At 48.4% G+C, this 22,872-nt stretch overlaps 1 protein-coding gene across 2 annotated transcripts in view; it reads right to left on the bottom strand.

Moving 5' to 3' along the window:
- Positions 1–22,872, bottom strand: part of LOC116796792 (mitogen-activated protein kinase kinase kinase 3-like) — a 77,887-nt gene that overhangs the window by 2,397 nt on the left and 52,618 nt on the right. For both annotated transcript variants that reach the window (XM_032707701.1, XM_032707709.1), the window contains exons 6-15: positions 22,017–22,130; positions 20,377–20,488; positions 13,277–13,410; positions 10,482–10,555; positions 8,264–8,331; positions 6,299–6,391; positions 5,122–5,316; positions 4,189–4,337; positions 3,468–3,599; positions 441–570 (exon numbers count right to left, since the gene is read on the bottom strand). In XM_032707701.1, coding sequence (XP_032563592.1) covers positions 441–570; positions 3,468–3,599; positions 4,189–4,337; positions 5,122–5,316; positions 6,299–6,391; positions 8,264–8,331; positions 10,482–10,555; positions 13,277–13,410; positions 20,377–20,488; positions 22,017–22,130 — 1,201 coding nt within the window. The remainder of the gene's footprint in view (positions 1–440; positions 571–3,467; positions 3,600–4,188; positions 4,338–5,121; positions 5,317–6,298; positions 6,392–8,263; positions 8,332–10,481; positions 10,556–13,276; positions 13,411–20,376; positions 20,489–22,016; positions 22,131–22,872) is intronic.

The following is a 22,872-nucleotide window of genomic DNA, read 5'->3' as shown; positions in this document are numbered from 1 at the left end:
TATGTAAAATCCTTTTCTCCTAAAGCAGCTACTCTTCAAGAGGGTTGACTCCCACCAGCATCCCCTCACTCAGCACGTTTCCCAAAAGTGAGCAGTGAATAGGAGCCAACAGATCATCCTCCCCACCCCAGACAGCAGAATAGAGCAGAACAGACTCTCTGAATGCCAGAGCCTCTCAGTTCCTGGGTATGTTACACCAGGTTTTCACATGTGCAAGGGCAGTTAACAACAATCCCTCTCAAGAGAAGACAGCACAAGATTTTGGCTTCAGCTGCACGTTCAAGATTTTCATGGTTCAAGTCAGTGAAGGGCAGGGGCAAAAATACTTTAAATGTGAGATCCCAGTACTATGCTGTGCACAAGAATTAATACTGGGGCTGGGGGAGGCTGGGTTGAACAAATCCAAGCAAGCAAGAAGCCTCTCTGTATTATCCACTCACCTTTAATGTCCCTGTGGACAATCATATTGCTGTGTAGGTAGAAGACTCCCTGCAGGATCTGCCTGGTGTACTTCCGTGTGACATTCTCGGTCAGAGCACCGTAAGCTTTTAGCTGGTCCTTTATTGAGCCCTGTTGCAAAGAAACAACATGAACCCGCCGTAAAGACCAGCAGAACTATTGTGCCACAGGAACTTTTTAAACTTTCCTGACCACTTTATCATCCACCTCAAAAAAACCCTCAAACCATTCTGTGTAGAAACAGCAAGATAAAAGTCCACTTAGTGCTGAACGGAGGAAAGATTTGTGCTCATGTCCCAGATCCCAGCGGAGAAAAAGGTACAATTTCTGGTGCATGTCTGTGCTTCCTCCTGGCAGCACTACAGACCTTTTCCCCCCTCTAGTGGCTGGATGGGTGTCACCATCTCATGGAGATGGACCAAACTGATGAGGAATTACAACTCAAAGCGAGAAGATCAACTCGACTAATTAAATTCATAGAATCATTATGGTTGGAAAAGACCTCTGAGATCATCGAGTACAACCATTAACCCAGCACTGCCATTCAACACCAAGCCATGTGTTTTCTGAACACTTCCAGGGTTGGTGACTCCACCACTTCCCTGGGCAGCCTGTTCCAATGCTTCACCACCCTTCCAGTGAAGAAATTTTTGTAATATCCAACCTAAATCTCCCCTTTCCCTATTGTTTCCTCTTGTCCTATCCTTTGTTACCTAAGAGAAAAGACCGACCCCACCTGCCTACAACCTCCTTTCAGGTAGCTGTAGAGAGTCAGTTCTTCAGGGCCAAGAGAACTCAGTCTTCTATGAAGCCTCCTCCAGAAGCTTCACACAGCAAGGAGCACCCACGGCCATGAGGGGCAACCACCCACTCACAGGACTGCTCCAACAAGAAGACACAGGGTAGGCAATTCGCTACTAATTGAATCTCTCAAACTGGTTTGATTTTATTGATCAAAGAGGAAAGGAAGCAGAGATGCAGATATTATCATCTGCAAGAGGCTGACACCCTTGGCTTTAGCTGCATTTTCTGTCCACTTGGGAGTTGGAGCCGGGTTTTAGCAGGACGAACCAGAGGCAGATTTGGGGATCACACCCAGCTCTACCTCCAGTACTCAGGTTAGCTGGGAAGCAGGAGGGGAAACTCATGCTGTTTCTGCCTGTCCTGCAGCTCTGGGGTTGATCCAAGATTGCCAGTCCTTCTGTTCTGGGAACAGTGGCTGCTCTGCTCCAAGTCAGTCTGTCAAACTTTATCAGCTTTTCCACATCCACCCAACTCTGCTGTTGCTCTGCCCAGCTACTGTTTTGGCTTCTTTTGAGGCTGGTGGTGATCCTGTGGATGGGCCTCTCCTTCCCCTTTCACAGTACTGCTGGAGCCCCCCAAAATGCTCTAAATGACCCCCTCACACAACCTGTATGCAGGGTATGTTCACTCACCCACAATCACACAAGCTTTCTTATCCTGTCCTCCCTCACCCTGAGGGGGGACATCAAACAAGAAGGGGACACAGGTTCTTTGAGGCCTGTGGTCATTCTGTTTTCCAAGCACAAATTAAATAAAATAGCTTATGGGCAGGACAGAAACTACAAAGTCAGCTATTAACTGGGTTCATAAGAACAACAAGCTAATGATGCACCCAAGCTTGGCCCCATGAAGATTTTGCCAAGCTGTCTGTCTTAAACTGGAAGTTTGGCCAGACCCAGCATTGCAGAGCTGCTGCCCTGCAAGGTCTGGGAACTCACTCACTTCCACTGGCCTTGGAAACCAGAGCCCTGAGCTGCTTTTGTGAAATGAACTGTTGTTTCAGCAGCAAAGTCAATCTGTATTTGGTCAGAGCTCGGGTTTATCATTAAAAAAAACAAACACTGAACTTCCAGCCCTGCTGGACGCTGCCCCAGCATCAATGCCGGTTTCCTGGCTGCTAACAAACATCGGCACGCTGCGGAATAAGCAGCAAGGGGACTGCTGGAATTCCTGGGATTTACTCCTCTGGGTCCACGCCTCGTGGTGAGACCTTAAAATGAGATGTCTGCCCACAGGGAGAGAGGGAGGACATGGCTTGGAAGGGACTCAGGCGCATGGAAGTCCACCTGACCACTCACATGCGAGATGTGTTAGGAGAGCTTCTAGCACGTTTACTAAAGACCAAAATTATTTGCAACCAGATGACTTAATTGTCCCTTCGGACCTTACAAATATCTGTATAAACAAGGGTTTATTCTCCCACACTCTGGGGAACAAATCCAGCTGGACAGGAGGGACTTGGGAGAACAGATCCTCCAGCAATGTAAATAGCATTATGCTGATTTACACCAACCGATGACTTCGTCTAATGGCTGATGTAATTCACAAGTTCCCAAACAGAAAGGGATGTTCAACTCATCCATGTACATTTTCCAGCCCTGCTTAGACTCCCTCAAAGCTTTCTGACCTTCTTTTTCCCCTGGGGCTATTTCATCCTATATCAGCAAAGTCACAAATTGAAGCTGCTCGTGCACGAGAGGATACCGCTCCCCACAAAAAGCTCTGTCCTCAACAGAAGGCTCCAAGTGAGTAACACTGTTTTTAATACACACGTGCTGAAAAGCCACAAATAATTGGTGACAGCTGTGGGAGGACAGTTGTACTATTAGCTTTTCCTGCAGGGATTTGCAATAAATACTTAAGGGTGGGCTCAGGCCACAGTGTTTGGAGCCAGATCCTGGATCACATCCTACATTCACCAAGTGCAGATTCCAGACTGTGAACACACCCTGCTCCAGGATTCAAACCTAAAACCTGCCTGTAAGGCTTTTCATTTCACCCAGTGCACGCTGAGGGGCTTCACCATGACATCTGACTCACATCCTAAGCTTCCTCAAGTCCTTAGGGATGCATCCAGTGCTCTGGTTTAGCTCATCAGCTATGGAGCAGCTCAGCTGGATAGTTTGGCTCCAGATCCAAATTTCACCAAACTCCAGGACAGTTTCAATCTGTTTTCTGCCATTCAGGACAGGAGCCACACTTACCCCTGGCATGTATTCAACAAAGATAGACAGTTTCTTCTCCTCAGGGTCCCTCAGGCACCCGTAGTACTGCACTATCCTGTCGTGACGGAGAGTCTTCAACAGCTGGATCTCACATTCTAAAGCATTCACCTCCTGTAACAAAACAGACTTCCTTGTGAAAGGGAATGATAACTTTGGGAATATTATCCAAATACTGCTCGATGCTGAGCACACTTTTTGCAGCCCCTGTGAAGCTGCCTGCGAAGAAACTGGCCACAGGAGGCTCAGAAATGAGGAGCACTGCTCTAAGAGAAAGGTAAGGAGAGAGACACATGGGATACACAAGGGCTTGGCTTTGAGACAGGTTTACTTATTATTACTTGTGTTCACAGAGCTTTTCTGGAAAGGTGTCACTGAAGTCCCCAGCAAAGCTAATGCAGTGCCCAGAGAGGAGAGAAGGTGAAGGGGAGCAAGAAGGACAAAACCAAGGAAGAGCAGCCACACCTGCAAGAGATGATACCTGAGACAGAGCAGGTCAATGTGACCAAGGGACTAAGAGGCAGAGAAGTCACCAGAGCACCCTGACTGGTGCCACAAGCCATTCAGGACCACTCTAGAGAGGGAAAACAACACCCTGCCTCCACACACCGCCTTCCATCAGGGACACAGACACCTCCACCCTCAGCCTCCAGCCCACAATTCCCCAAGGTGCTGCAGAAGAGAGTCCTACCCTCATACTCACTTTACTTGTCTCTTGGCTGTCAGGATCAAAAGGCACCTGCTTCACTGACAGCTCCCGCCCAGTGTCAGCGTCGTAGCAGAGATAAACCTCCCCAAAAGCTCCTCTTCCCAGCAGCTTCCCCAGCCTCCAGTTCACAGGTGCCTGCAGGGCTGTATGAGAAAGGAGAGGGTTCAAAGAGTGCATCAGGGAGGCTTCAGCATCCTCCTGACCCGACAGTGTGCAGGGCAGTCAGTGAGCCACACTCTCCCAGGGGCACCAGGACAAACCAGTTTTAGCACTGGTGCTACTGGCATGGGGGGATGTCTCCCAGTCTGCACTAGCATAAAGCAGTATCAAGTCCTAAAAACGTCCTATTTCATTAAGAGTCCTTCTTCCAAAACCTGTTTTCTTAGCCAATGTTGGACTTGCCCCTCTGCTCTGGGACTGGTTAGTGAGATACAGCATGGCTGAGCAGCAACCCAGGCAGGGACCAGTAAGGACTCTTTTATCTCACTGCTCATTCCTAGGTTGTTATTTATGCACCAAGTTCTACAGTATGGGCAGTTTTGCAATGACAGAGGAGCCTGAGTGCTGGGGTGACAGCAATGTAATCCAAGGAGTGGAGCCTCTGGACACATTTGCTCTCACAACCCAAGCCTCTCTGAAGCTTCTGCTGCATGAGCACACTGACAATTCAACACACAAGCAATTTTCTGCAACCCAGCAAGTGCTGAACACCAGCTGACACCCTCAAGGCCAAGGTAAGATACAGTGTGTTGTATTAAATCATTCTCATTGAGACACAAGCTCATGCAATGTGCCTCGTGCTGGGGGTGCATTCACCCACGGTTGACTCAGCTGCTCATGGTAACTCAGCAGGTCTTGGTAACTCAATTTTGTGTTGAGGCTCAGCTCTGCTGAGACCTCAGGCACTCGGGGCTTTGTTTCACTCACAGTTCCTCGCTTTTGTAGGGGAGGTGCTGAAGACCTGCAGACCCTTCTCACAATTGTTCCAACATTTGGGCCTGTACTCATCGTACTGCAGCGTGCTGAGCTTGCTGTCCCCGTTAAAACTCTTGGTTCTGCTGGAGGGGACGAGCTGGAACAGGTTCTCCTGCGGGAAGTAACTCCTGGGGAAAGTCCTCCGACCTGCAGGAGAAAAGGGGGAAAGTTACAGCAAGAACGCACACACCAGGTTGGACCTACCTGTCACCACCTTCTCACGTCACTGCCCAGATCCTCACCTCTTCAGATGAAACAAAACAACTGTAATTAAACTGAAGCAAAGCCCTGCAAACATTTTAAATTCAATTTAAGAGTTGATAACAGCAGGAATTACATCGAATGCAGATGCTTCCAGAGGGGTTTGCAACAGTTTAATTACATTAGGGGGTTTGTTGGCTGTTAATCACAATTAAACATTGAACAGGCAGGGATTTACAGTGCAAATTATCCCTGCCATCCCCTAAGTCCATAATGCAAATGACCACACAGCAGTGCCAGACCTGCTTTCACAGGGGTGTCAGTGAGAGATGAAGTTCATTCTGGAAGGCTCAGTATGCTCTCTGCATGTACTCACTACTTTTTTCCCAAGGGAATTTGATTCTAATTCAGTTTGGCCTCCCACAGCTTGCAGTCTCACACAGTGAAGGAAAGAGCAGGAAAAAGGTGATGGAGTGGTCCCCAAAGCTCAGAACTCAACAGCTGAAAACACAGAACAGAACAGAAACTGCTACCCTGAAATTGCTCAGGGATTTCCTACAGCTCTGTGAGAAACCTGCTGTAAAGGTCACAAAACAGCATCCTCAAAAAACAAGCAATTTAGGGAAACCGAAAGGTTGATTTTGCCAGGGATGAGAAATGCCAATCATCCACATGGCTAAGTTAAAACTGCAGGTGTGAGCAGTGGAGGAGCTGAGCACTGACCTTCCTACAGGCCGTAGATGCTCAGCACTTCCCAAGAGCAGAGCCCCAGGGTCGCACGCAGGATGCTCCTCAGAACACACAAGGGAATCCCAAATTCCTTGGCGGTTCTCCCTTTATTAGAAACCTCTCCTTCCCAGGTCTTTCCAGTCCTGAGCACTGTCACAAACCATCAAGATCCTGGACCCATCATCCACCCTTTTCTTACCGTCGCTGTAGTCCTTGCGGCTTTGGGAGAGGTGGTACTGCCTCGGGAACGTCCCGCCTTTCCCAAACCTCTCGCAGAACGGGATGTCGAAATCTGACGGGAGGGAAGAAGACACACATGATTCCGAGATCAGCTCCGTATCAAATGCCCAGAGTGTTTCTTATGGGAAACACTGAATTACGGGGAAGAATGAGCTGACAAGCTGTTCATTTACACAACCCTACGTTCCCCAAGGCTCCCTCTGAAATCGCTCCACAGTCACACACTCCGCAGTGGAAAATCAGGGTTAGACACACTGCTCTTGGTGCCCCTAAAGCAGAGGTTTAACTGCTGACTTCATGGACCCTGGCCCACACTGTTCAAGTGAAAGGCAGAGGATTGACATGAACCATGCCTAGTTTCCAAGGCAGAGCACTAAACATCTTATTTGCACATGGAAAACACAAAAATCAGTGTGGATACAGAACTGCCAGGCAGGGTCAGGCCTAGATCCATATATCCAAAACCTTTACTCTGAAGTCAGTTATTTCCAGGGAAATGCAGAAATCCAGCACTTGTGCCAATACCAGACAATCTCTCCCCTCTTTCTTCTCAGATGCGACTCCTCACCTCTGAAAGCCAGGGACCAATTTATACCTCCAGAGCTCCAAACTTTTATATTTACTTTGATTAAATGCTAGAAAGATAGAATATACAGAAGGGATTAAAGACCATCAGAGTTCAGAAATGGGATGATGAGAGAGATGGATGGACATAAGAGATAAGGACATATTTTTTTAATAAAAGCCACAGCCCAGGCAGCCATTGCTGGTAGCACCAAATAACTTGAGATTAAAACATCCCTCCCCATCTTTCACCTGCTGTTTTTCCTCCCTCCAGTTCTAATGACACAGCCCGTTCTGATTGTTTGTTTGTCTTAGCCTGGGGCCAGCAGCCGCTCCTTGGAGGCCGTTCCTGGCCTCTGCTGCTCTTCAGCATGATTGCCAAAAGGAGCACATAATGGCTGAAATATGGTCAGCAGGAGAAGCAACAAGGACAGGGCAAGAGGTTCTCGGGGAGCCACGTGTGAGTGATGGTGCCCAGTAGTGTCTCAAAGCAAAATGCCACGGGGGGAGCATTAAAAACCTTCTGCAACGTGGCCTGACTGCAGCTTCATCTCTGCAGTTCAATCTAGAAATCCTGCCTCAGGCCAGGAATGAGTTCTCCTGCCACAGGCTGGCTGCCATTTGCTCATTTTTAATAGTGCAAGTCATTACAATATTGCAGAGTTTCCATGATTTAACCAGCTGGATGTTTATAAGTGATTAAGCAGTAACTTATGATCCCTGCAAGTTACCAGTAGGTTTCTCTAACAGCATTTGCACAATTGCAGATTATTGTTAATGCAAGCAGAAGAGGTGTAACTCCCTAGAGAGAGTTGGGTTTTGCTCTGCAGGAAGTGGAGACCCTGAAGGGACAACTCCCGGGTACTATCAGAGACAAAAGGTGATCCCACAAGGCTGTTTGCAGCTTGTCAGCACCTCACAGTTTTCTCCAAACAGAAGAGCACAGCCCTCTCAGCAACATCTTCCAACACATATCTCTCAAAAGCCTTACTTGCTTATATTCATCTACTTCATGGCCTTTGCTGCCCAGTTTGGCCTGTTGTTGCTGTAAGTTGATACCCAAATCAGGCCCAAAAGGTTCTTCAGTGCTACCAGCACTGCTGCAGAGTCAAGAAGGGTTAATGAAGACAAGAGCAGCCCTTCCTGTGTTTGGTGCTCTGGGTCTTTAAATTTTAGAGAACATTCAGGTTTGATCATTACAGGGTCAATTCTAACGTGTAACCTAAGCAGTGGGGCTGGTTTGCTTGATTGCTTTTAATTACTTTCCATGCAGTGCCATCTCTCTAATAGCCTTTATCCAGCCTCTTCACTACATACTTTTTATACTTTTAAGCAAATATAAACCACCAAGAGTGCTTACCCATGCAATCAAGGCTGTCTTTGGGATGGCTCTTCCTTCCAGGAACAGGGGTTTGGGTAAAAGGAGGGCTGCAAAGAGATGAAAAAAAAAAAAGCAGGATACATTTATTATATCAGAAAGGCTATGGGATTACTAGACTTTAGAAAGGACAGGCTAAACCACAAGCTGCACTGATCACTGAGCTCCCATTCTCATCCTGCACAGGAATGAAGATTGGTTTTCTTTGCTGGATCACAGCGTGTTCCTGTGGCAAACAAAAGAGATGCTGCAAAAGCCACAGTCACTAGGCTGAAAAGAAGCAGCCAAAGATCAGAACACCTGTGCAAAAGGCTTCACAGGAGGGCTGCAAATTTCTCTGCCCTCAGCATCAAGTATTCAACTGTGCAACTCTGCTTTCTATGAGCATTGTTCAGTTGCTGCAGATGTACACACTAAAGTCCTTCAGTCATGCCCAATTCATGCAGGTTTCCCCTTTTCTGCAACATCATCCCCCATCCTCCTCTCACAGGAGGGTCTGTACCACCACTGGGAACATGCACACTCCCAGGAGACCAGGAGGGAGAGTGTGGGATTGGTGCCTCAAGGCTCAAGGTCTTTGAAGTACACTGAGAGATGATAAAGCACTGCAAGGGGATCTCAGCAATCCCAGTTTCACCCCAGGCTCTGTAAGGGCCAACAGGGTGATCTGGACACATTGCTTTGCCACTCTCCCTTTCAACAATATGGGCACAGAGCAGAAATCAGCTTTGTGAAGTGCTCTGAAACCTGCTCATGTCAAAGCTGATCACTGTTATGGCAGAGAGGAATTTGTTGCGCTCTTCCTAAGCCTCAGCCTGGCCACCATGCCTGGTAACTCGCTCTGCTCCCTGGAGCTGATGCCATCCCAAGGAATTGGCTGCAAGGGCTCAGCTACATCTTTGCAGGAATAGTCTTACTCCTCTTTCTGCCTTGGAATAACACAGCCCTTCTTGGGCCTTTCCAGCTCCTAGACCCCATGACTGAACACACCTGCCTGCTTTGCATGTGAAATCAAGCCATACCACCCTCTCACAAACACGCCCAAAACTCTTCTCTCAGTTCCCAATACAAGTGTTACAACCAGCCCGCGCTCCTTCTGCTGCTCTTCCTGGCAAAGTCTGTGCAAAAGCAAAGCTGGGGCAGAGAGGCCGGGAGCACAAGGAACCCAGCTTCGATACAGCCGTAACAATGAGCAAATACATCACAGGAAATTATTAAGAGCCACAAAAAGGAAATGGACCACGATGCTGAGACAGATCCAAAGTGCACAGAGCAGCAAACCCGAAGCACGCTACACAATCAACCCGACGCAGACCTGCTGGAACACAGCCCTGGTGCTGTATGGCAAAAGCAACAGCGGAAAAAAATAGAAAATCTTTGATGCAGATGGAAAAAAATAATATACCGCTTCCCAAAAGGACACTGTGTCTTATGCACAGCAGCAAACATACAGTTTCTGTGCACGTGTGAGCCGGGACCGAGCAGCCGCATCAGCCATTGAGTCCCAGCCTGGGTTAGTACAACGTGTCCCAGTTGCTTCCTGCTGAGAAGCTAAACTTAGTTATTGCTTGTCTGGTGTCCTCAGCACCTTGACTGACACGTCTGTGGCTGCTGGCAGTGCACAGAGGCTGCTGAGTTTACCAGTGGTCAATGGAGAGCAGATAGCATGCCCGGGGAGGAGTGGACATGGAGAGGCTAATGGAGTATTGACCTGGTGACTGCAGAGAGCCAGAGGGGTGGGAGTTATTGTGAGGGTGGAAAGGCCCTGGCACAGATTGCCCAGAGAAGCTGTGGCTGCCCCATCCTTGAATTGTTCAAGGCCAGGTTGGACAGGGCTTGGAGCAACCTGGTCTAGTGGAAAGTGTCCCTGCCCATGGCAGGGGGGTGGAATGAGATGATCTTTAAGGTCCCTTCCAACCCAAACCATTCCATAATTCTATGAGAGGGTTCTGACAAAAAAAAAGAAAACCTGGGCACACAAGGCCAGGCTGTCTTTGTCCAGCTCAGATTACTGCAACTCAAATCATACCATCCCACAGACATCTGTGCTAGGATCTGGTTTTCAGCGTTAAATTTGTTTCGCTCAGGTGCATCCTCACCCCAGCAGAAATCTCCGGGGATGCTGCTGACTCCACTTCTCTCTCACTGTGGAGCAGAGGCTGCATTTCAGCTGGTGAATGTGATGGGAAGTACAACTTACCTGTCCACAGATCTGTCCAGAGACTGGCAGCTCCCAGACAGCGAGTCGTCAGGGCTGATGAAAGCTTCAAGCATCTGACAGTGAAAGAAAAGGGGAAACAATGAAACCATGCACTGCAGCTCCTCAAGCTCCAGAACCTCTGCAGAATCAACAAAGCTGTTCCAAAGCCAGCTGATTTACACCAGCTGATGCCAGTCCCATAGGGATGAGATTCAGTCTAACAAAAATTTTCTTCCCAGTGGAAATCCATTTATGATGCCCTCTCTGCATTTTTTGTTCTTTCCAACTGCTGTTTGCCAGAAGGAAAACTGAGGCAAAGATAATTAGCACCCTGATGCTCAAAGCATGAGGAGAAGTCAGTGAGATTCAAAGTGTTCAAAGTATTATAATAATAATAATAATAATAATAATAATAATAATAATAATAATAATAATAATAAAAGAAAATATGTATCAGGACACAAAAGATGTGCCCAAGGCCAAGTGGATATTGTGTACCACAGCCAGGACTGCAGCCCTGGACTCCTGACTTCCCGAGCTGCCCTGGCACACGAGCCCAGCCTTCGTCTCCGCTGATAAGCGCAGCATCGTCAGGGTTTTTGGCCGGAGGAACCGGCTTGGCTCTCACCAGCCCAGTGAGTCAAAAGCTGCATTTGTGTTGCTTCCTGGATGAGACATTGTACTGGCCGGGGTTATTTATAGCTGGTTAGTAACAATAGAGGGTTTGTGTGGAGTGGTAAACCCAGGGGCTGTGTGCACTTCCACATGGAGCAGAGCCTGCTCCGGGCCACGCTGTGCTGCAGGCAGCACCATGCTCCCTCCTGGCTGCACACACTGCTCAGCCCTGCTCCACAGCCAGCCCAGCTCACTCCTGGGAAAGCTGAGCAACGAGGGTTAAACACCACGTGGAGTCACACTTTGCTGGTTCCCACATCGCTCCTCCTTCCCCAACAGCCTCCCTTTCCACGTGCTGTTCCTGTAAGACCTCCTTGACTTGTTGTCACAACAGCTCCTGTTGTTTTGGCTGGACAGGCCCAACTGCAAAGTGCAATTTTTCTCTGTTTCCCAGTTTTTAAACCAAAACCCTCACCCTTCAAAATGCACTAGCCAAAGAGGATGAAGACCTCTCCTAAAACCCACTCCCTGCCTCTGCCAGCCATGCCAGGTCTCTCCCAGCAGCTAATGCTGAAACACACTGATTTCTCAAAAGCATAAAACTGGGAATTGGAGCATGCTCCATACTCAGCCTCTATTCATCTGCCAGGCTGGTCTCAAGACCATAGTTACATCACAGGCTTGCACAGGGGCATCCCCCAGTGGGCAGCAAGCTCCAGCTTCTAAGTGGTTTTCTGGGAGGCACAAATAGAAGCAGCAGTACAAGGACATTCTGAGGGCAAAGCCCATATAGGGAAAAGCATGACTGCTCAATGAGAAAAGGAAGAAAAACCCAAACCACCCTCAAACTCCCTTTTTCCTGCATTTAATTCACCAGAGAAGGGCTGCAAGCCACCCACTGTGATGCTGGGGAAAAGCAAGGAGAGCATCTGGGAACCTTCATCAGGAGCAGGCTCAGGGCCCTGAACTGATGGAGCTCCATGAACAGCTGGAGGAGCTGTGCTGATTTACACCCAAAGGGGGTCATGGGGACCCTCCTCCTGCATGCACACACTTTGTCTTAATCCTCCCTAACGTGTTTGGAAGGCATGTGAAAACAACAGAAAGCCAACTTCTGGCTGCAGGGAGCACACGATACATCTGCGCTCTGACGCTGCCAAGACTCACCCGGAGTGACTGCTCCTTATTTTATTAATGGCTGTATAATAAATTGTTGCAAACACAAACTTTGCCATGGAAACACTGGCACAGCCTGCACACAGAAGTGGAGCCCGTGGGTGCTATTGGAGAGTAGGGAGTGCACATCTCCCCAGGCCAGCACAGCACCCTGACAGAGTGAACTTAGTGCCTCCCCAAAGTCCCTCCGCGTCCCTCCTGCAAATTGTGGATCTTCATCCTGCACTTCCAAGAGCTTAACAAGAATGATTTATGTTCCCAGCTGACTTCACAGGATCCACAGCTCTTCAGAGCTATAGCTATAGCTTGAGCAGGGATGGAGAGAGGGAGGTGTAAGCTGCTCCCCTCCAGTTCCTCAACACTGCAGAGTTTTCCCCATCATGGGCACCAGTGTGGCTGGAGGAAGGGGTACTGCTCATCACTGAAGAGCTTGCTGCTCTTTTAATACTGAGAGTCTGGAATACACAGACTCCTTATTCAAAGAGGAAAAAAAAAAAAATATATATATATATATGGGAGAGGAACAGAGACACAAAACCACAGAGAGAGGCTGTGGGCAGAGCCAAGAACTGTAACTGGAGCTCAGGCAGAAACTGCACATGGGAAGCAGCAGGAGCTGCTGATATCCCCAGGCTGTTGCAATCACAGGCAATCGGTTGCTTGGCACATTCCCTCATGGTCCACGGGATCTGGGAACGCTGCAGCCACGATGGCCTGGCAGCTGGTGCACACGTGTGTCCCAGATCTGTGCTCCTCCAGAGCTACCTGAGGTGCCCAAGCACATTTGCCATCCCCACTGCAGCTGGCTCCCAGGGTTCCTGGAAATCGGGCCTGCCATTTCTCAGGCATGCCAAGCCTGGGGGCACCCATTCCTGGAAAAAGCTGGCCTGAGTCCCACACACAGGCCCCGCTGGGGATGTAATGGTGGGAACAGCTCCCACAGCTCAGCCTCCCTCGCTCCCAACGCCGTCCCAGTTTAACCCACACAGCCCAGCCCCACTCACGTTCTGGTCCATGGTCTCGGGGATGAACTCGCCCTCGCTGTTGATGCTGGTGTAGGATCCCTGGCGGGCGATCTGCTGCTGCTCCTCAGGAACACTGCCCGGGGGCGGAGAGCTCCGGCCAGTGTGCAGAGAGCCTGGGACACGGGAAAGCCACGGGTCAAAGGGGGGACCTGCCAACCCAAGTCCTTCCAGAGATGCTGTTCCAGCGATCACAGACCTCCTGGAGACGCTGCTGGGTTTGAGCTTGTGTGGACGGGAATGGAGGATCTAGAGGTGTGATACTGTTTATGGGCATCCTGCAAAGCGTTTGCAACACCGAGAGTTTGTTGCTGTGTGGCCACACAACATGTAGCAGACTTGACTTCAACCCACCCTGGATGCTAAGAGCTGTGCACTGTATCCAGTTGTGCTGCTGATGCCAGAAAGGAAAGGGCTCCAGAGTTTTGTTGTGATACAATCAGTCAATCTCAAAGCAAACCACAAACTCCAAACCCACCTCCCCTCTTTGACCTCGGGGCCATTTCCTCCCTGGAGCACGTCACTGCCTTGTTCAGCAATCTGGGAAACAGCCCAGGTGAACTGAGTGCAACATCCCTTCAACACTTCTTATACGGAAAACAATTTGTGCTCAAACACCCTTCTCTACCCTTTCCCAACATAAAATTAAAGATGAAGGAAAATCAGCTTCCCTTTTGCACCTGGGAGAGAACTCTGCAGCTTGCTTATGTAGATGACCCATTCCTCCCCCTTATTCCCCAGATCCACTCTAACTGATTCCTTGTGCCTTTTCAGGTTTTAAGTCTTGTTGCCCTTGCTTGGCCCAGATGCACAGGCCTGGCTCCACTTTCTCTCTGTGGTTACTCCCCTCCATCCCTGCTCTGTCATCACCTCATGGCAAGGAATTGCTGACGGAGATCCGTGCTGCTCCGTGCTGGAGCCTTAGCTGGTCGGCATTGTGCAACATGAGCTTTCAAACAACACAACAACTTGTTTTTAAGCAGACTTCTAAAAAGCACACATCCTTGAGGACTTAGGAGTCACATGGAGATGTGTTTCCTTACACTTCATATCCATTTTTGCAGTGCTCTTGCCAAATCTTTGGTTCATTGCTACCATTTGGTAACAACATGCCCAGGCTAAGCACAAGAGAAAGGTGCTGGGAAGGGGCCTATCCCATCATGAAAAGTCAACACTGATCAATCAACACAACTTCTCCCTCTTCAGCTGCTATTCTGCATCACAGTTACTGTGCCAGGTGGATCTCTGGCACAAATCCATCAGCGTGATCAACACCACAAATCCGAGTCCCCACCTTTCACTTATGTAGATACACATCAGGAGCTGCTAATGTTAACATTGTCACACAAGCACTAAAGATCACTAAATCAGGCTTGCTGGATTTATACCAAACACGCAGATATTTCTGTCCCATGATACATCTTCCTTCAGACTCCTTCTCGGATTGTAAAAATGAAAATCATATGGCTTTGAGTTACTTTTTTTTTCTTCTTCCTATTTTCTCCTTCAGAGATTTCCTGCAGGATAAGAACACAGCGAAAAAACTCCAACTGAAGTAACGCCAAGATCAAGGGGAGAGAATCTCTCCAGTGCTGCAGTGCTCATAAGGAACTGGCTTTCCACCAGCCCTAAAAACAAAACCAGTTGGGAAGTACGGCATCCTCTCTTGGAAGATAAATAAACAAACGTTTAACCATTGAGCAGTTCGGGCACCCTTGATAAATCACTGCATCAGCATCCCCTCCTTTGCTTGGCAGATGCCAATCTGGAATGCAGCATAAGGACTTTTGGGTGACTCTTGCTCCAAAAAGCTGCCAGAGGATTTGGTGCGGTGTAACAGCTTCATCTTAGCTCTGCTGAGCATTTCTGTTACTGCTGTGATGAAGTGGGGGTCTGCTCATGCACTGTTGGGTTCTCTTGCTCCAATAACTCATTTACTGCCCAGAAAGTCTTTGGTATTACAAAGAGCTGTACAAGCCCTGTTTGAATTTGAACCCAGGCAGTTAAATGAGATTTATCACAAGCGCAAGGGCTTTGTATGATCTCACATTAAGCCTTAGCCTGGAACAACTACTCCCAGCCATAGGTTAGTTGTGTTCGACCTTCCAGAGTCACATTTCCTGCCAAAAAACTTTAAAAGGGGATAAGACACCAGCTATTTCCCAGCAGGTGAGGAAGTTAAACAAAATGCTTAGGCTTTTGCATGCTTAGAAACTGCTGGATTGAACCAGAGCCCTTTCAGCCAGGCTGTTTGGGTAGAAGTGCTGCCCAAAGTAGTTTATGCAGCTTCACACCTCCAGGAACACTGGCTGCTGCTGCTTTGCATCCAGGCATGCCCATCCACTTTGGAGGAACACAGGAGGTGGTGGGAGAAGAGCCCCAGAGCTTAAGGTTGATTCCCTGTTCCAGCCCTATCCTGTCCTGTTAAAAAAACCTCAGGCAAGGCCAGTACTGCTGGTGGAGTGAGGAAATGCAAAACAGGGGTCAGGTAGAGAGAAAGAAAGAGAGAGAGAGAGAGAGAGGGAGAGAGAAAAAGAGAGAGAGAGAGAGCGCAACAGTGGTACTCAGTGGGAGACTTAATTCATAGTGGGGGCGACACCAGGCTGATTGGATATACTGGATAATGCTGCTTTACCCACCTTGAGGCAAAGGAAGAAACAGACACAAGCCCAGACGTGCCTGTTTGACACATCATGGATGCTCTTCACACTTGACCTAACACTCAAGAAACAGCAGCAGCACCAGGCAGAGAGAGGAGGCCCCCAGGGGATTGTCCTGGGATGTATAGGATCACATGGCAGCTCCACTGGGGATGGGGCAGGCTGTGAGGCACTTCTTTATAGGCCCATTGCTGGTCTCAGATCTCAGCAGCTCTGTTTAGGATTCCTGAACTCAGGGAAACTCTGCAGATTGGCGCTGCTTGAGTATCTGACCTTGGTTACCCTTTGGAGCAAGGTGCTCTGGGCAGGGATTCCTGCTCCACATGTTACACACACTAATGTAAAGCCATATATTTGAGACCAGAGCACAGCATGTCCCAAGGAGGGAGAACCAGGACAGCACGGAGACTCACAGTCACTGCTGGCACCCACTGGGGTCTTTCATGTTCCCTTCTGTTATTTTTATTTAATAAGTGCCTTTCATGCAGTGTGTGCAGAGCTCGTGGTGCTGCACGTACAGCCAGTTCCCCTGTGCCAGGCTTGGCTTGCCTCCGCCTCCGCATTCCCTGGCTTCATCCTTCCCCTGCTCTTCCCAAAACTTCATCCATTACTGATCAGCATCAAGAAGGGGAGAGAAGCCCCTTAAAAATCAGGGCTGGGGAGGGTTTGCTGGCAGCTGCCTGAGCTCACAGCTGCAGCCAGGGAGAGCCCAGCCCTGGATGACGTTGCCGTGGAGCCAGACAAGGGACATGACGTCAAGATGTGCCGGTGTTCCTCTGAGCCCTGGCAGAAACTCAGGGATCAAGAGGAAGAGAGAAACCTGCAAGATACTTCTCACTCTTGGACTGTCAAGGGGAGGTGTGAGCAGGTGGACCAAATCTCCTTCATTTCTTCTTTTTCAATGGGACTCGTACAAGTCTCGTCCTCTCTACGCTGATCCTCTGGGGATGAATTATTGTACCTTGATTTAAGGCAAATTTAGGGCACTTCTATACTAATAAGCAGGACAGAGCCTATTTTCTAGCCCTTAAGCAGCTGGCATGATGCACACAGTTAAATTTTCCACCTCTTCTCAAAATGAGGTCTCATCCATCCCAGTTCCTGCAACGCTCCTGGTCTGGAGAGGGCTGGCAGGCACACAATGCCACAGTTCAGCAGCTTGGTTTGCCACCATGGAAAACCACGGGAAAAAAAAAAGAAAAAAATAAACCTTCTGGCAAAGGTTTCCACTGAAATGGAGGTTCTGCAATGGGGCTCCTAAATAATTTGTGGATAATGTTCTGAAACACGTAGTTCCTCGAAGTAAATAAAAACAGCCCTCAGTTATCTCAAAATAGAGAACTCAGAAGGATTTTAGTCCAAGTTTCCTGGCACTTGGATGAACATTTGCAGATGCTGGTCACCAAAAGACTGGAAGGGGATTTCCACTGAAAAGGTTTATGTGGAAAAAAATAAAAAGAAAATACTGACTTTGCATAAGGTTTTTCAGGGACATGGAGTGAAGACATTTTCTGCCCAGTAGAAGCAAAAATAGCCAAATTTCCCCCAGAACATCTACATCCCTTCCAACACGCTTGTGCCAATAACATAGTTTTATTATTTTTTGCTGCTGTTTACATGGCAGAGTCAGCAGAAAAACATGAGACATCTCAGAAACATGAAGAACATGACCCTGAACTACCTTTTATTATAAAGTCAGTTTGAATCTCCCTTTAAATGTTGTTTCAAGAGAAAAGCTGAACTGAGTTAAGATCGTCTCTTGATAGCAACCACTTTGATGACAGCAGAGGGAAAACACTGTGAAATACCTTGCAACTGCAAGTGAAGAATAGTTTCTCCTCAAGAATTCCCAGCCTCTTAGGCTTTCTTTTGACTATCCACCAAGTTCAGTGAAATCCCTGCTTCAGGGAAGCAAAACACAGGATCATATTTGTCTGTCTATTCCCTGACATTCAGTTTAATGCTCCATTTGAAACACCGCTCTCCCTTTCAGCTCACTGGAGTTCCTACCCAGCTGCTGGACTACCCAGGTCTGACTCAAGAGGTCAAAAATTGCATCTGCTGGATTGTGAACACCTCCTAAACGGAGCTGCAGCAGCTTCATACAGACCCCAGACAACTCCAAAGAGAAGAGTAACCCTCTGTTATCATGCAGAGGGTTTGCTGCAACGTTTTTGCAAACTAACAGAAAGACTGATGGTTTATGTGGAAAAAAACCAGAGAGATGACTGTAACATGGGCTGGTTACCTTTGCTTCCTGGCCATGTAACAGTGCTGAGGACACTGGTTTTGGTGCATTAGCAACTGGCCTGGAGAGCCTCCTGAAGATCCCAACATTAGCACACTCTGTGTCCTACATTTAGTGCTGCCCAGTCCTCCTCCTCTGTTAGATTAAACCAGCATGTTATGCTCATTCCTCCACTCTGCTATTCAGGCATTCCCTCAAAACCCATCTGTACCTAAGGCTCTCACCCTTGCAGAACTGACATCTCATCCTTTGTCTGCCTTGTCTGAGCTTGGGATGTTCTCAAAGGCAGTGACATCTCACAGTCAGTGGTGCAGAGCTGGTTGGTGACTCTCCTGGTACTAAAACAGCTCCAAAACAGTAAGCAAAGGCCAAAACATGGCACAAAAGTTAGCAGGAAAGTCTTAACTTTGCAAGAACTCATCTTCTCCCTAGCACAGCTACACATGGAATCAATTCTGCCCATCACGCTTGGCTCACACATCAGTGACAGCTCCCAGTGCCACAGCTGTCCACTGGCTTACATTAACAGCTTAACAAGTGCCAAAAAAAAAGGAGCAGCAGAGATGTTTTGCTCAAGCACAGTTTCTGCTGAGGCTCTGTGCCTTACCATGTATTTGTGTGTGCATTTCACTCAGGGTCATCTAAGTGACTCTGCCAGACTCTGGGCAAACTCTCAAGAGCCATGTGAGCTAGGAAAATAAAAACCCAACAATAGAAAAAGACAATCCTGGTACATCCAAACACCAGGCCCAAAGAGAGCTCTTGTACATGTACCACCCACCCCTGGCTTCAGTGAGAGCTGGGCATGGCTGCACAAGGGGCATGTTGAACCTACCCTGGAAGAACATTTCCTATATATCATTGTCTGAGATGCAGCAAACCACAGGATATGTTATCAAGGCAGCACAGGCTATGAAACAGAGAAAGGGCAAATCCTTGGAGAAAAACACTCTTTTGTTGCACAGAGAAAAGAGTTTGGAAGCATTTACTGCTATATAAATACAGAGGATCTTTGGAGGGTGAAGTATTTCTTCATGTACATTTGTACAGGAGGCCCCACTTTATCCAAGGCTATAATTTCTACAATTGATGAATAACTGCATGAAAACAATAAGGATCTGCAGAAATTTCCCTGCAATCTGCATCCACAGATATGGCAGAGAACATTCACTGTGTGAAAAAAATCATTAATCCTGCCTATAGGTTGTAATATGAATAAATATACCCCTGCTACACAGTTCTGTGTGCTGCTTTACCAGTTCTGCAAAGGGCACCCTGCTCTCCACAAAATCCTCCAGGGTTCCTCACACAAAGCTCCCACAGCCAACTGATCAACAGGACTTGTCGTTTAAACAAGCTCAGAGTATTTTAGAAAGCAAGAAGAGCATAAACCTAAGCACAGAAAACCAAAGAAAGCACCACACAAGACCATGAACAAAATCTACTCCCTGCAGGGCTGCGAGAAGAGACCGGGCATTTGCTGCCAGCCTGGCTTCAGGGGCTGCAGGTACCTGCTCCCAGCACCTCCAAAGGAAAGGGATGCTCCCTTTCCTCTGGAATGTGACCACCACAACACACTGCACACATCCAGTCTCCTGAGAAACAACAAAACCAGCTACCACAGATGTCATTTCACCAACAAGAACAGAGTGGTGGCATGGGGGACACACATTTGGTCCTTTTGGACATGCTGAAGCTGGTCCCAGCCCAGGAGCCAAGGAGCCCAAGCCCATTAAGACATATGACTCTGCCAGCTGGGAAAGGGGGAGATACGGCAAGAGAACGACAGCCCGTGGTTTAGGGAATAACTACGTCAAGGTCCCAAACATCCTTGGTTTTCTGTAGATTCACTCTCTTCATTTTGATAAAGCTCAGTGGCATCAAATTCATTGGATATTTTTATCCCTGCATTTCCCCCCTGCCAAATCACACCCTAGGTCCCCTGTTCTCCTCACTTTCGTGCCCAACATGACTCTGCTCAGCACAACCTGTGCAGCTTGCAGTGTCCTACTCAGGCTGAGGATGAGCAGCAACTGCACTGAGTCCCTGGTGGGGGACATCAGGGTGGCCATCCAGACTGTGACACCCACAGGGTTGTGACAAAAAGGAGAAAGGGGGTGGTGGCCAGGCAGTAACAGCACAAAACACCCCGCAGAGCGCTGCATTTCACCCACCTGTTGAGTATTTGCGTGTCCTCTCGGAGTCCTTGTACAGGGATCCCATGATATCACCCATGGACCTGGAGATCCTCATTTCATGCTGTTTGCTGTTGTTTGGCTGGAGGAGCTGGTAATCAGACAAAGGGAATGATCAGACTTGGCCAGAGCCCTGTGGACACACCATGTGAAACCCTCTGTTTGGTTCCCCGTGACCCTATTACCCAAGAACTATTGAAAAAAAAAAAAAAGAAAGAAGACACGCACGTAATGTGGAGTGATCCAAAAACCATTCACAAACAATTCACATCTGCTTGTAAAAGTCTAGTAAGATTCAGCTCCAACAGATAATGGTAAATGCAGATATTTGACATAAAAGACTGTTCCTGCACTGCGTTATCTCCAGAAACATACAGAGACTGATCCCTGGCCTGAAAACACTTGGGACCCCAAAATCAGAACCTCTCCTCCATGCTCCCTAGACTCCAGTGGTAGCCTAGGCACTGCAGGAGGTTCCTCTGTAACAGGGCAGAGGAACAGAGAGTGGAGGGTCAGGCTCTACCAGGGAAGACAGACAAGTGAAGAGCAAAGAAATGCATATCCAGATGGTAACTTAAATGGTAGAGGCCAAGTCTTACTGACGCAACATGCTACAAGACGCTGTGATTTTGTGGTAGTTTCATGTATGACCTTGGAATGTGTGTTCCTACACGCAGGAGCTTCAGGAAGAGATGGACCTGCTCTCAAAGGTATGCAAGAATCTAACTGGCTTCTCTGCTCTTAGAAGCTGCCTTGTAATACTGCTGTGTTCCCACAATTGCCAGGGCAGATTGCCCCATTTCCACCCAGGATTTAGGAAACCCCAACTGACGGCTCAGTTTTCCCCTGGGGAGCTGGTCCCTGCACTTTCCAAGCCTCTCAAAAGGAGTGGAGAAGTTCTAGGGGCTGCGAGCACCAGTGGTAGCATGAGGACAAGCACTGTGAGTTTCAAGACTCCCAGTCTCTCCAGCACTTCTAGGAAATATAAGAAGAAGCAGAGTTGCAACATCTAAAAATCCCTTGCTTTACAGCCTGTGCTTGGGGCAGCACGACATGTGCTTTGGCAAGACACTCTGTGCAGGCGAGGTCAAGCTAACAGGATTAACTGCAAAACCACTGAGCTCAGGAAAAACTAATAAATAAATAAAGATGAAGGAAAAAAACAAAGACAGCTTTGCATGAGACTGAAGCATTCTCCAGTTTGCTCTTCCCAGCCTCTAGTGCTGCAAGCAGCACATGGAGGGAACAGTCCCCACACTGCCACCCAGCACAGCAAGGACCAGGGCATCACCTCGAACACAGAGAAGTGACAAAGGAATGGTGGCAGCATCCCCAAATGGAAAGCAGAAGGGGTTCTGTCAGAGTTTAACCTTATTTGAGGATCAGCCTGATATTTAACCCTTCATTGGGATGCCAGAGCAGCCAAAGGGAGCTGAGCTCAGCCTCTGGGCTACTATGACAGGAGTATTTCCGAGCTGCGGAGCCAGAGCAGGGCTGACCCCTCTCATGACCAGCTTGCCCTCTGCTCTTCACCGCCAGAAGACTCTTTTCCACTCCCCAACACAATAACAAGGCATCTCGCTCCGGACACAAAAGAGCAGAGAAGGTGAAGGGCTCACATTCGCTTTCTTTGGAGCGCTCACAAGGATCCGCAGGCTCTTCAGGGAAGGGCTCAGCTCCAACTGTTCCAGCGCTTTGTCCAAATCTTCTTGGGATTTCAGCGGGATCAGGAGCTGGAAGGGATTAAACAAACACCGGGGAATGGCAATGTCACACTTTTGGGTAAACAGAGGAAGCCAGATTCTTACAGTGAGCAGCCTGGGAATAGGGGGATGAGGGAGGAACCCAAGAAGGCGATGGAAAACGGAGCCCCCATGCCCTGCAGCTTGCCGAGCTCTTAACATTTTCTTCCAAGTTCTCATCTATCCAGGAACAGACGCAAAAAATCACAACAAACAACATCTGCAGGGAGAAAGCTTAAAGGTCACATCAGCAATCCAGCCAGTGAGAAGAGGAGAGGGCTGGGATGAAACCTCAGGCTCGCTGCCTGCTACTCTGGGGCTGCTCTGATCTCGGAGTCTGTAGGAAAGACCTACTGCTACCCAGCCCCAAAACAACCTCACACATTCTTCCCGGGTTTCTTCCTGGGAAGATGGTCATGCAGTGGTGCTTCAAGAAATCAGTAAGCTGCACCCAAGGATTTACTTGGTAGATGCTCAACGCCCTTCCCTGCTGCTGCAATCTGTGCTCCTGCACACTGACAGAGCCTCCCTAATGTCTGCCCACCAAGTAAAATCAGGGAACACCCCACAAATAAGAGCCTCTTCCCTTTTGATGTGAAAAGTGTGCATTGCTCTCCGTCCAAGAACCACTTCTTCCATTCCCAGCAGGACAAATTAGGCTTCTGCTCCTCATAAGGTAAATAGAACAGAGAACTACACAGTGCCGTGTCTGTCAGGCAGCTGAAGGTCCTGA

The sequence above is a fragment of the Chiroxiphia lanceolata genome, chromosome 1, assembly GCF_009829145.1.
Source record: "Chiroxiphia lanceolata isolate bChiLan1 chromosome 1, bChiLan1.pri, whole genome shotgun sequence".
Taxonomy (NCBI): Eukaryota; Metazoa; Chordata; class Aves; order Passeriformes; family Pipridae; genus Chiroxiphia; species Chiroxiphia lanceolata.
This window is presented reverse-complemented; position numbering and strand designations above follow the sequence as displayed.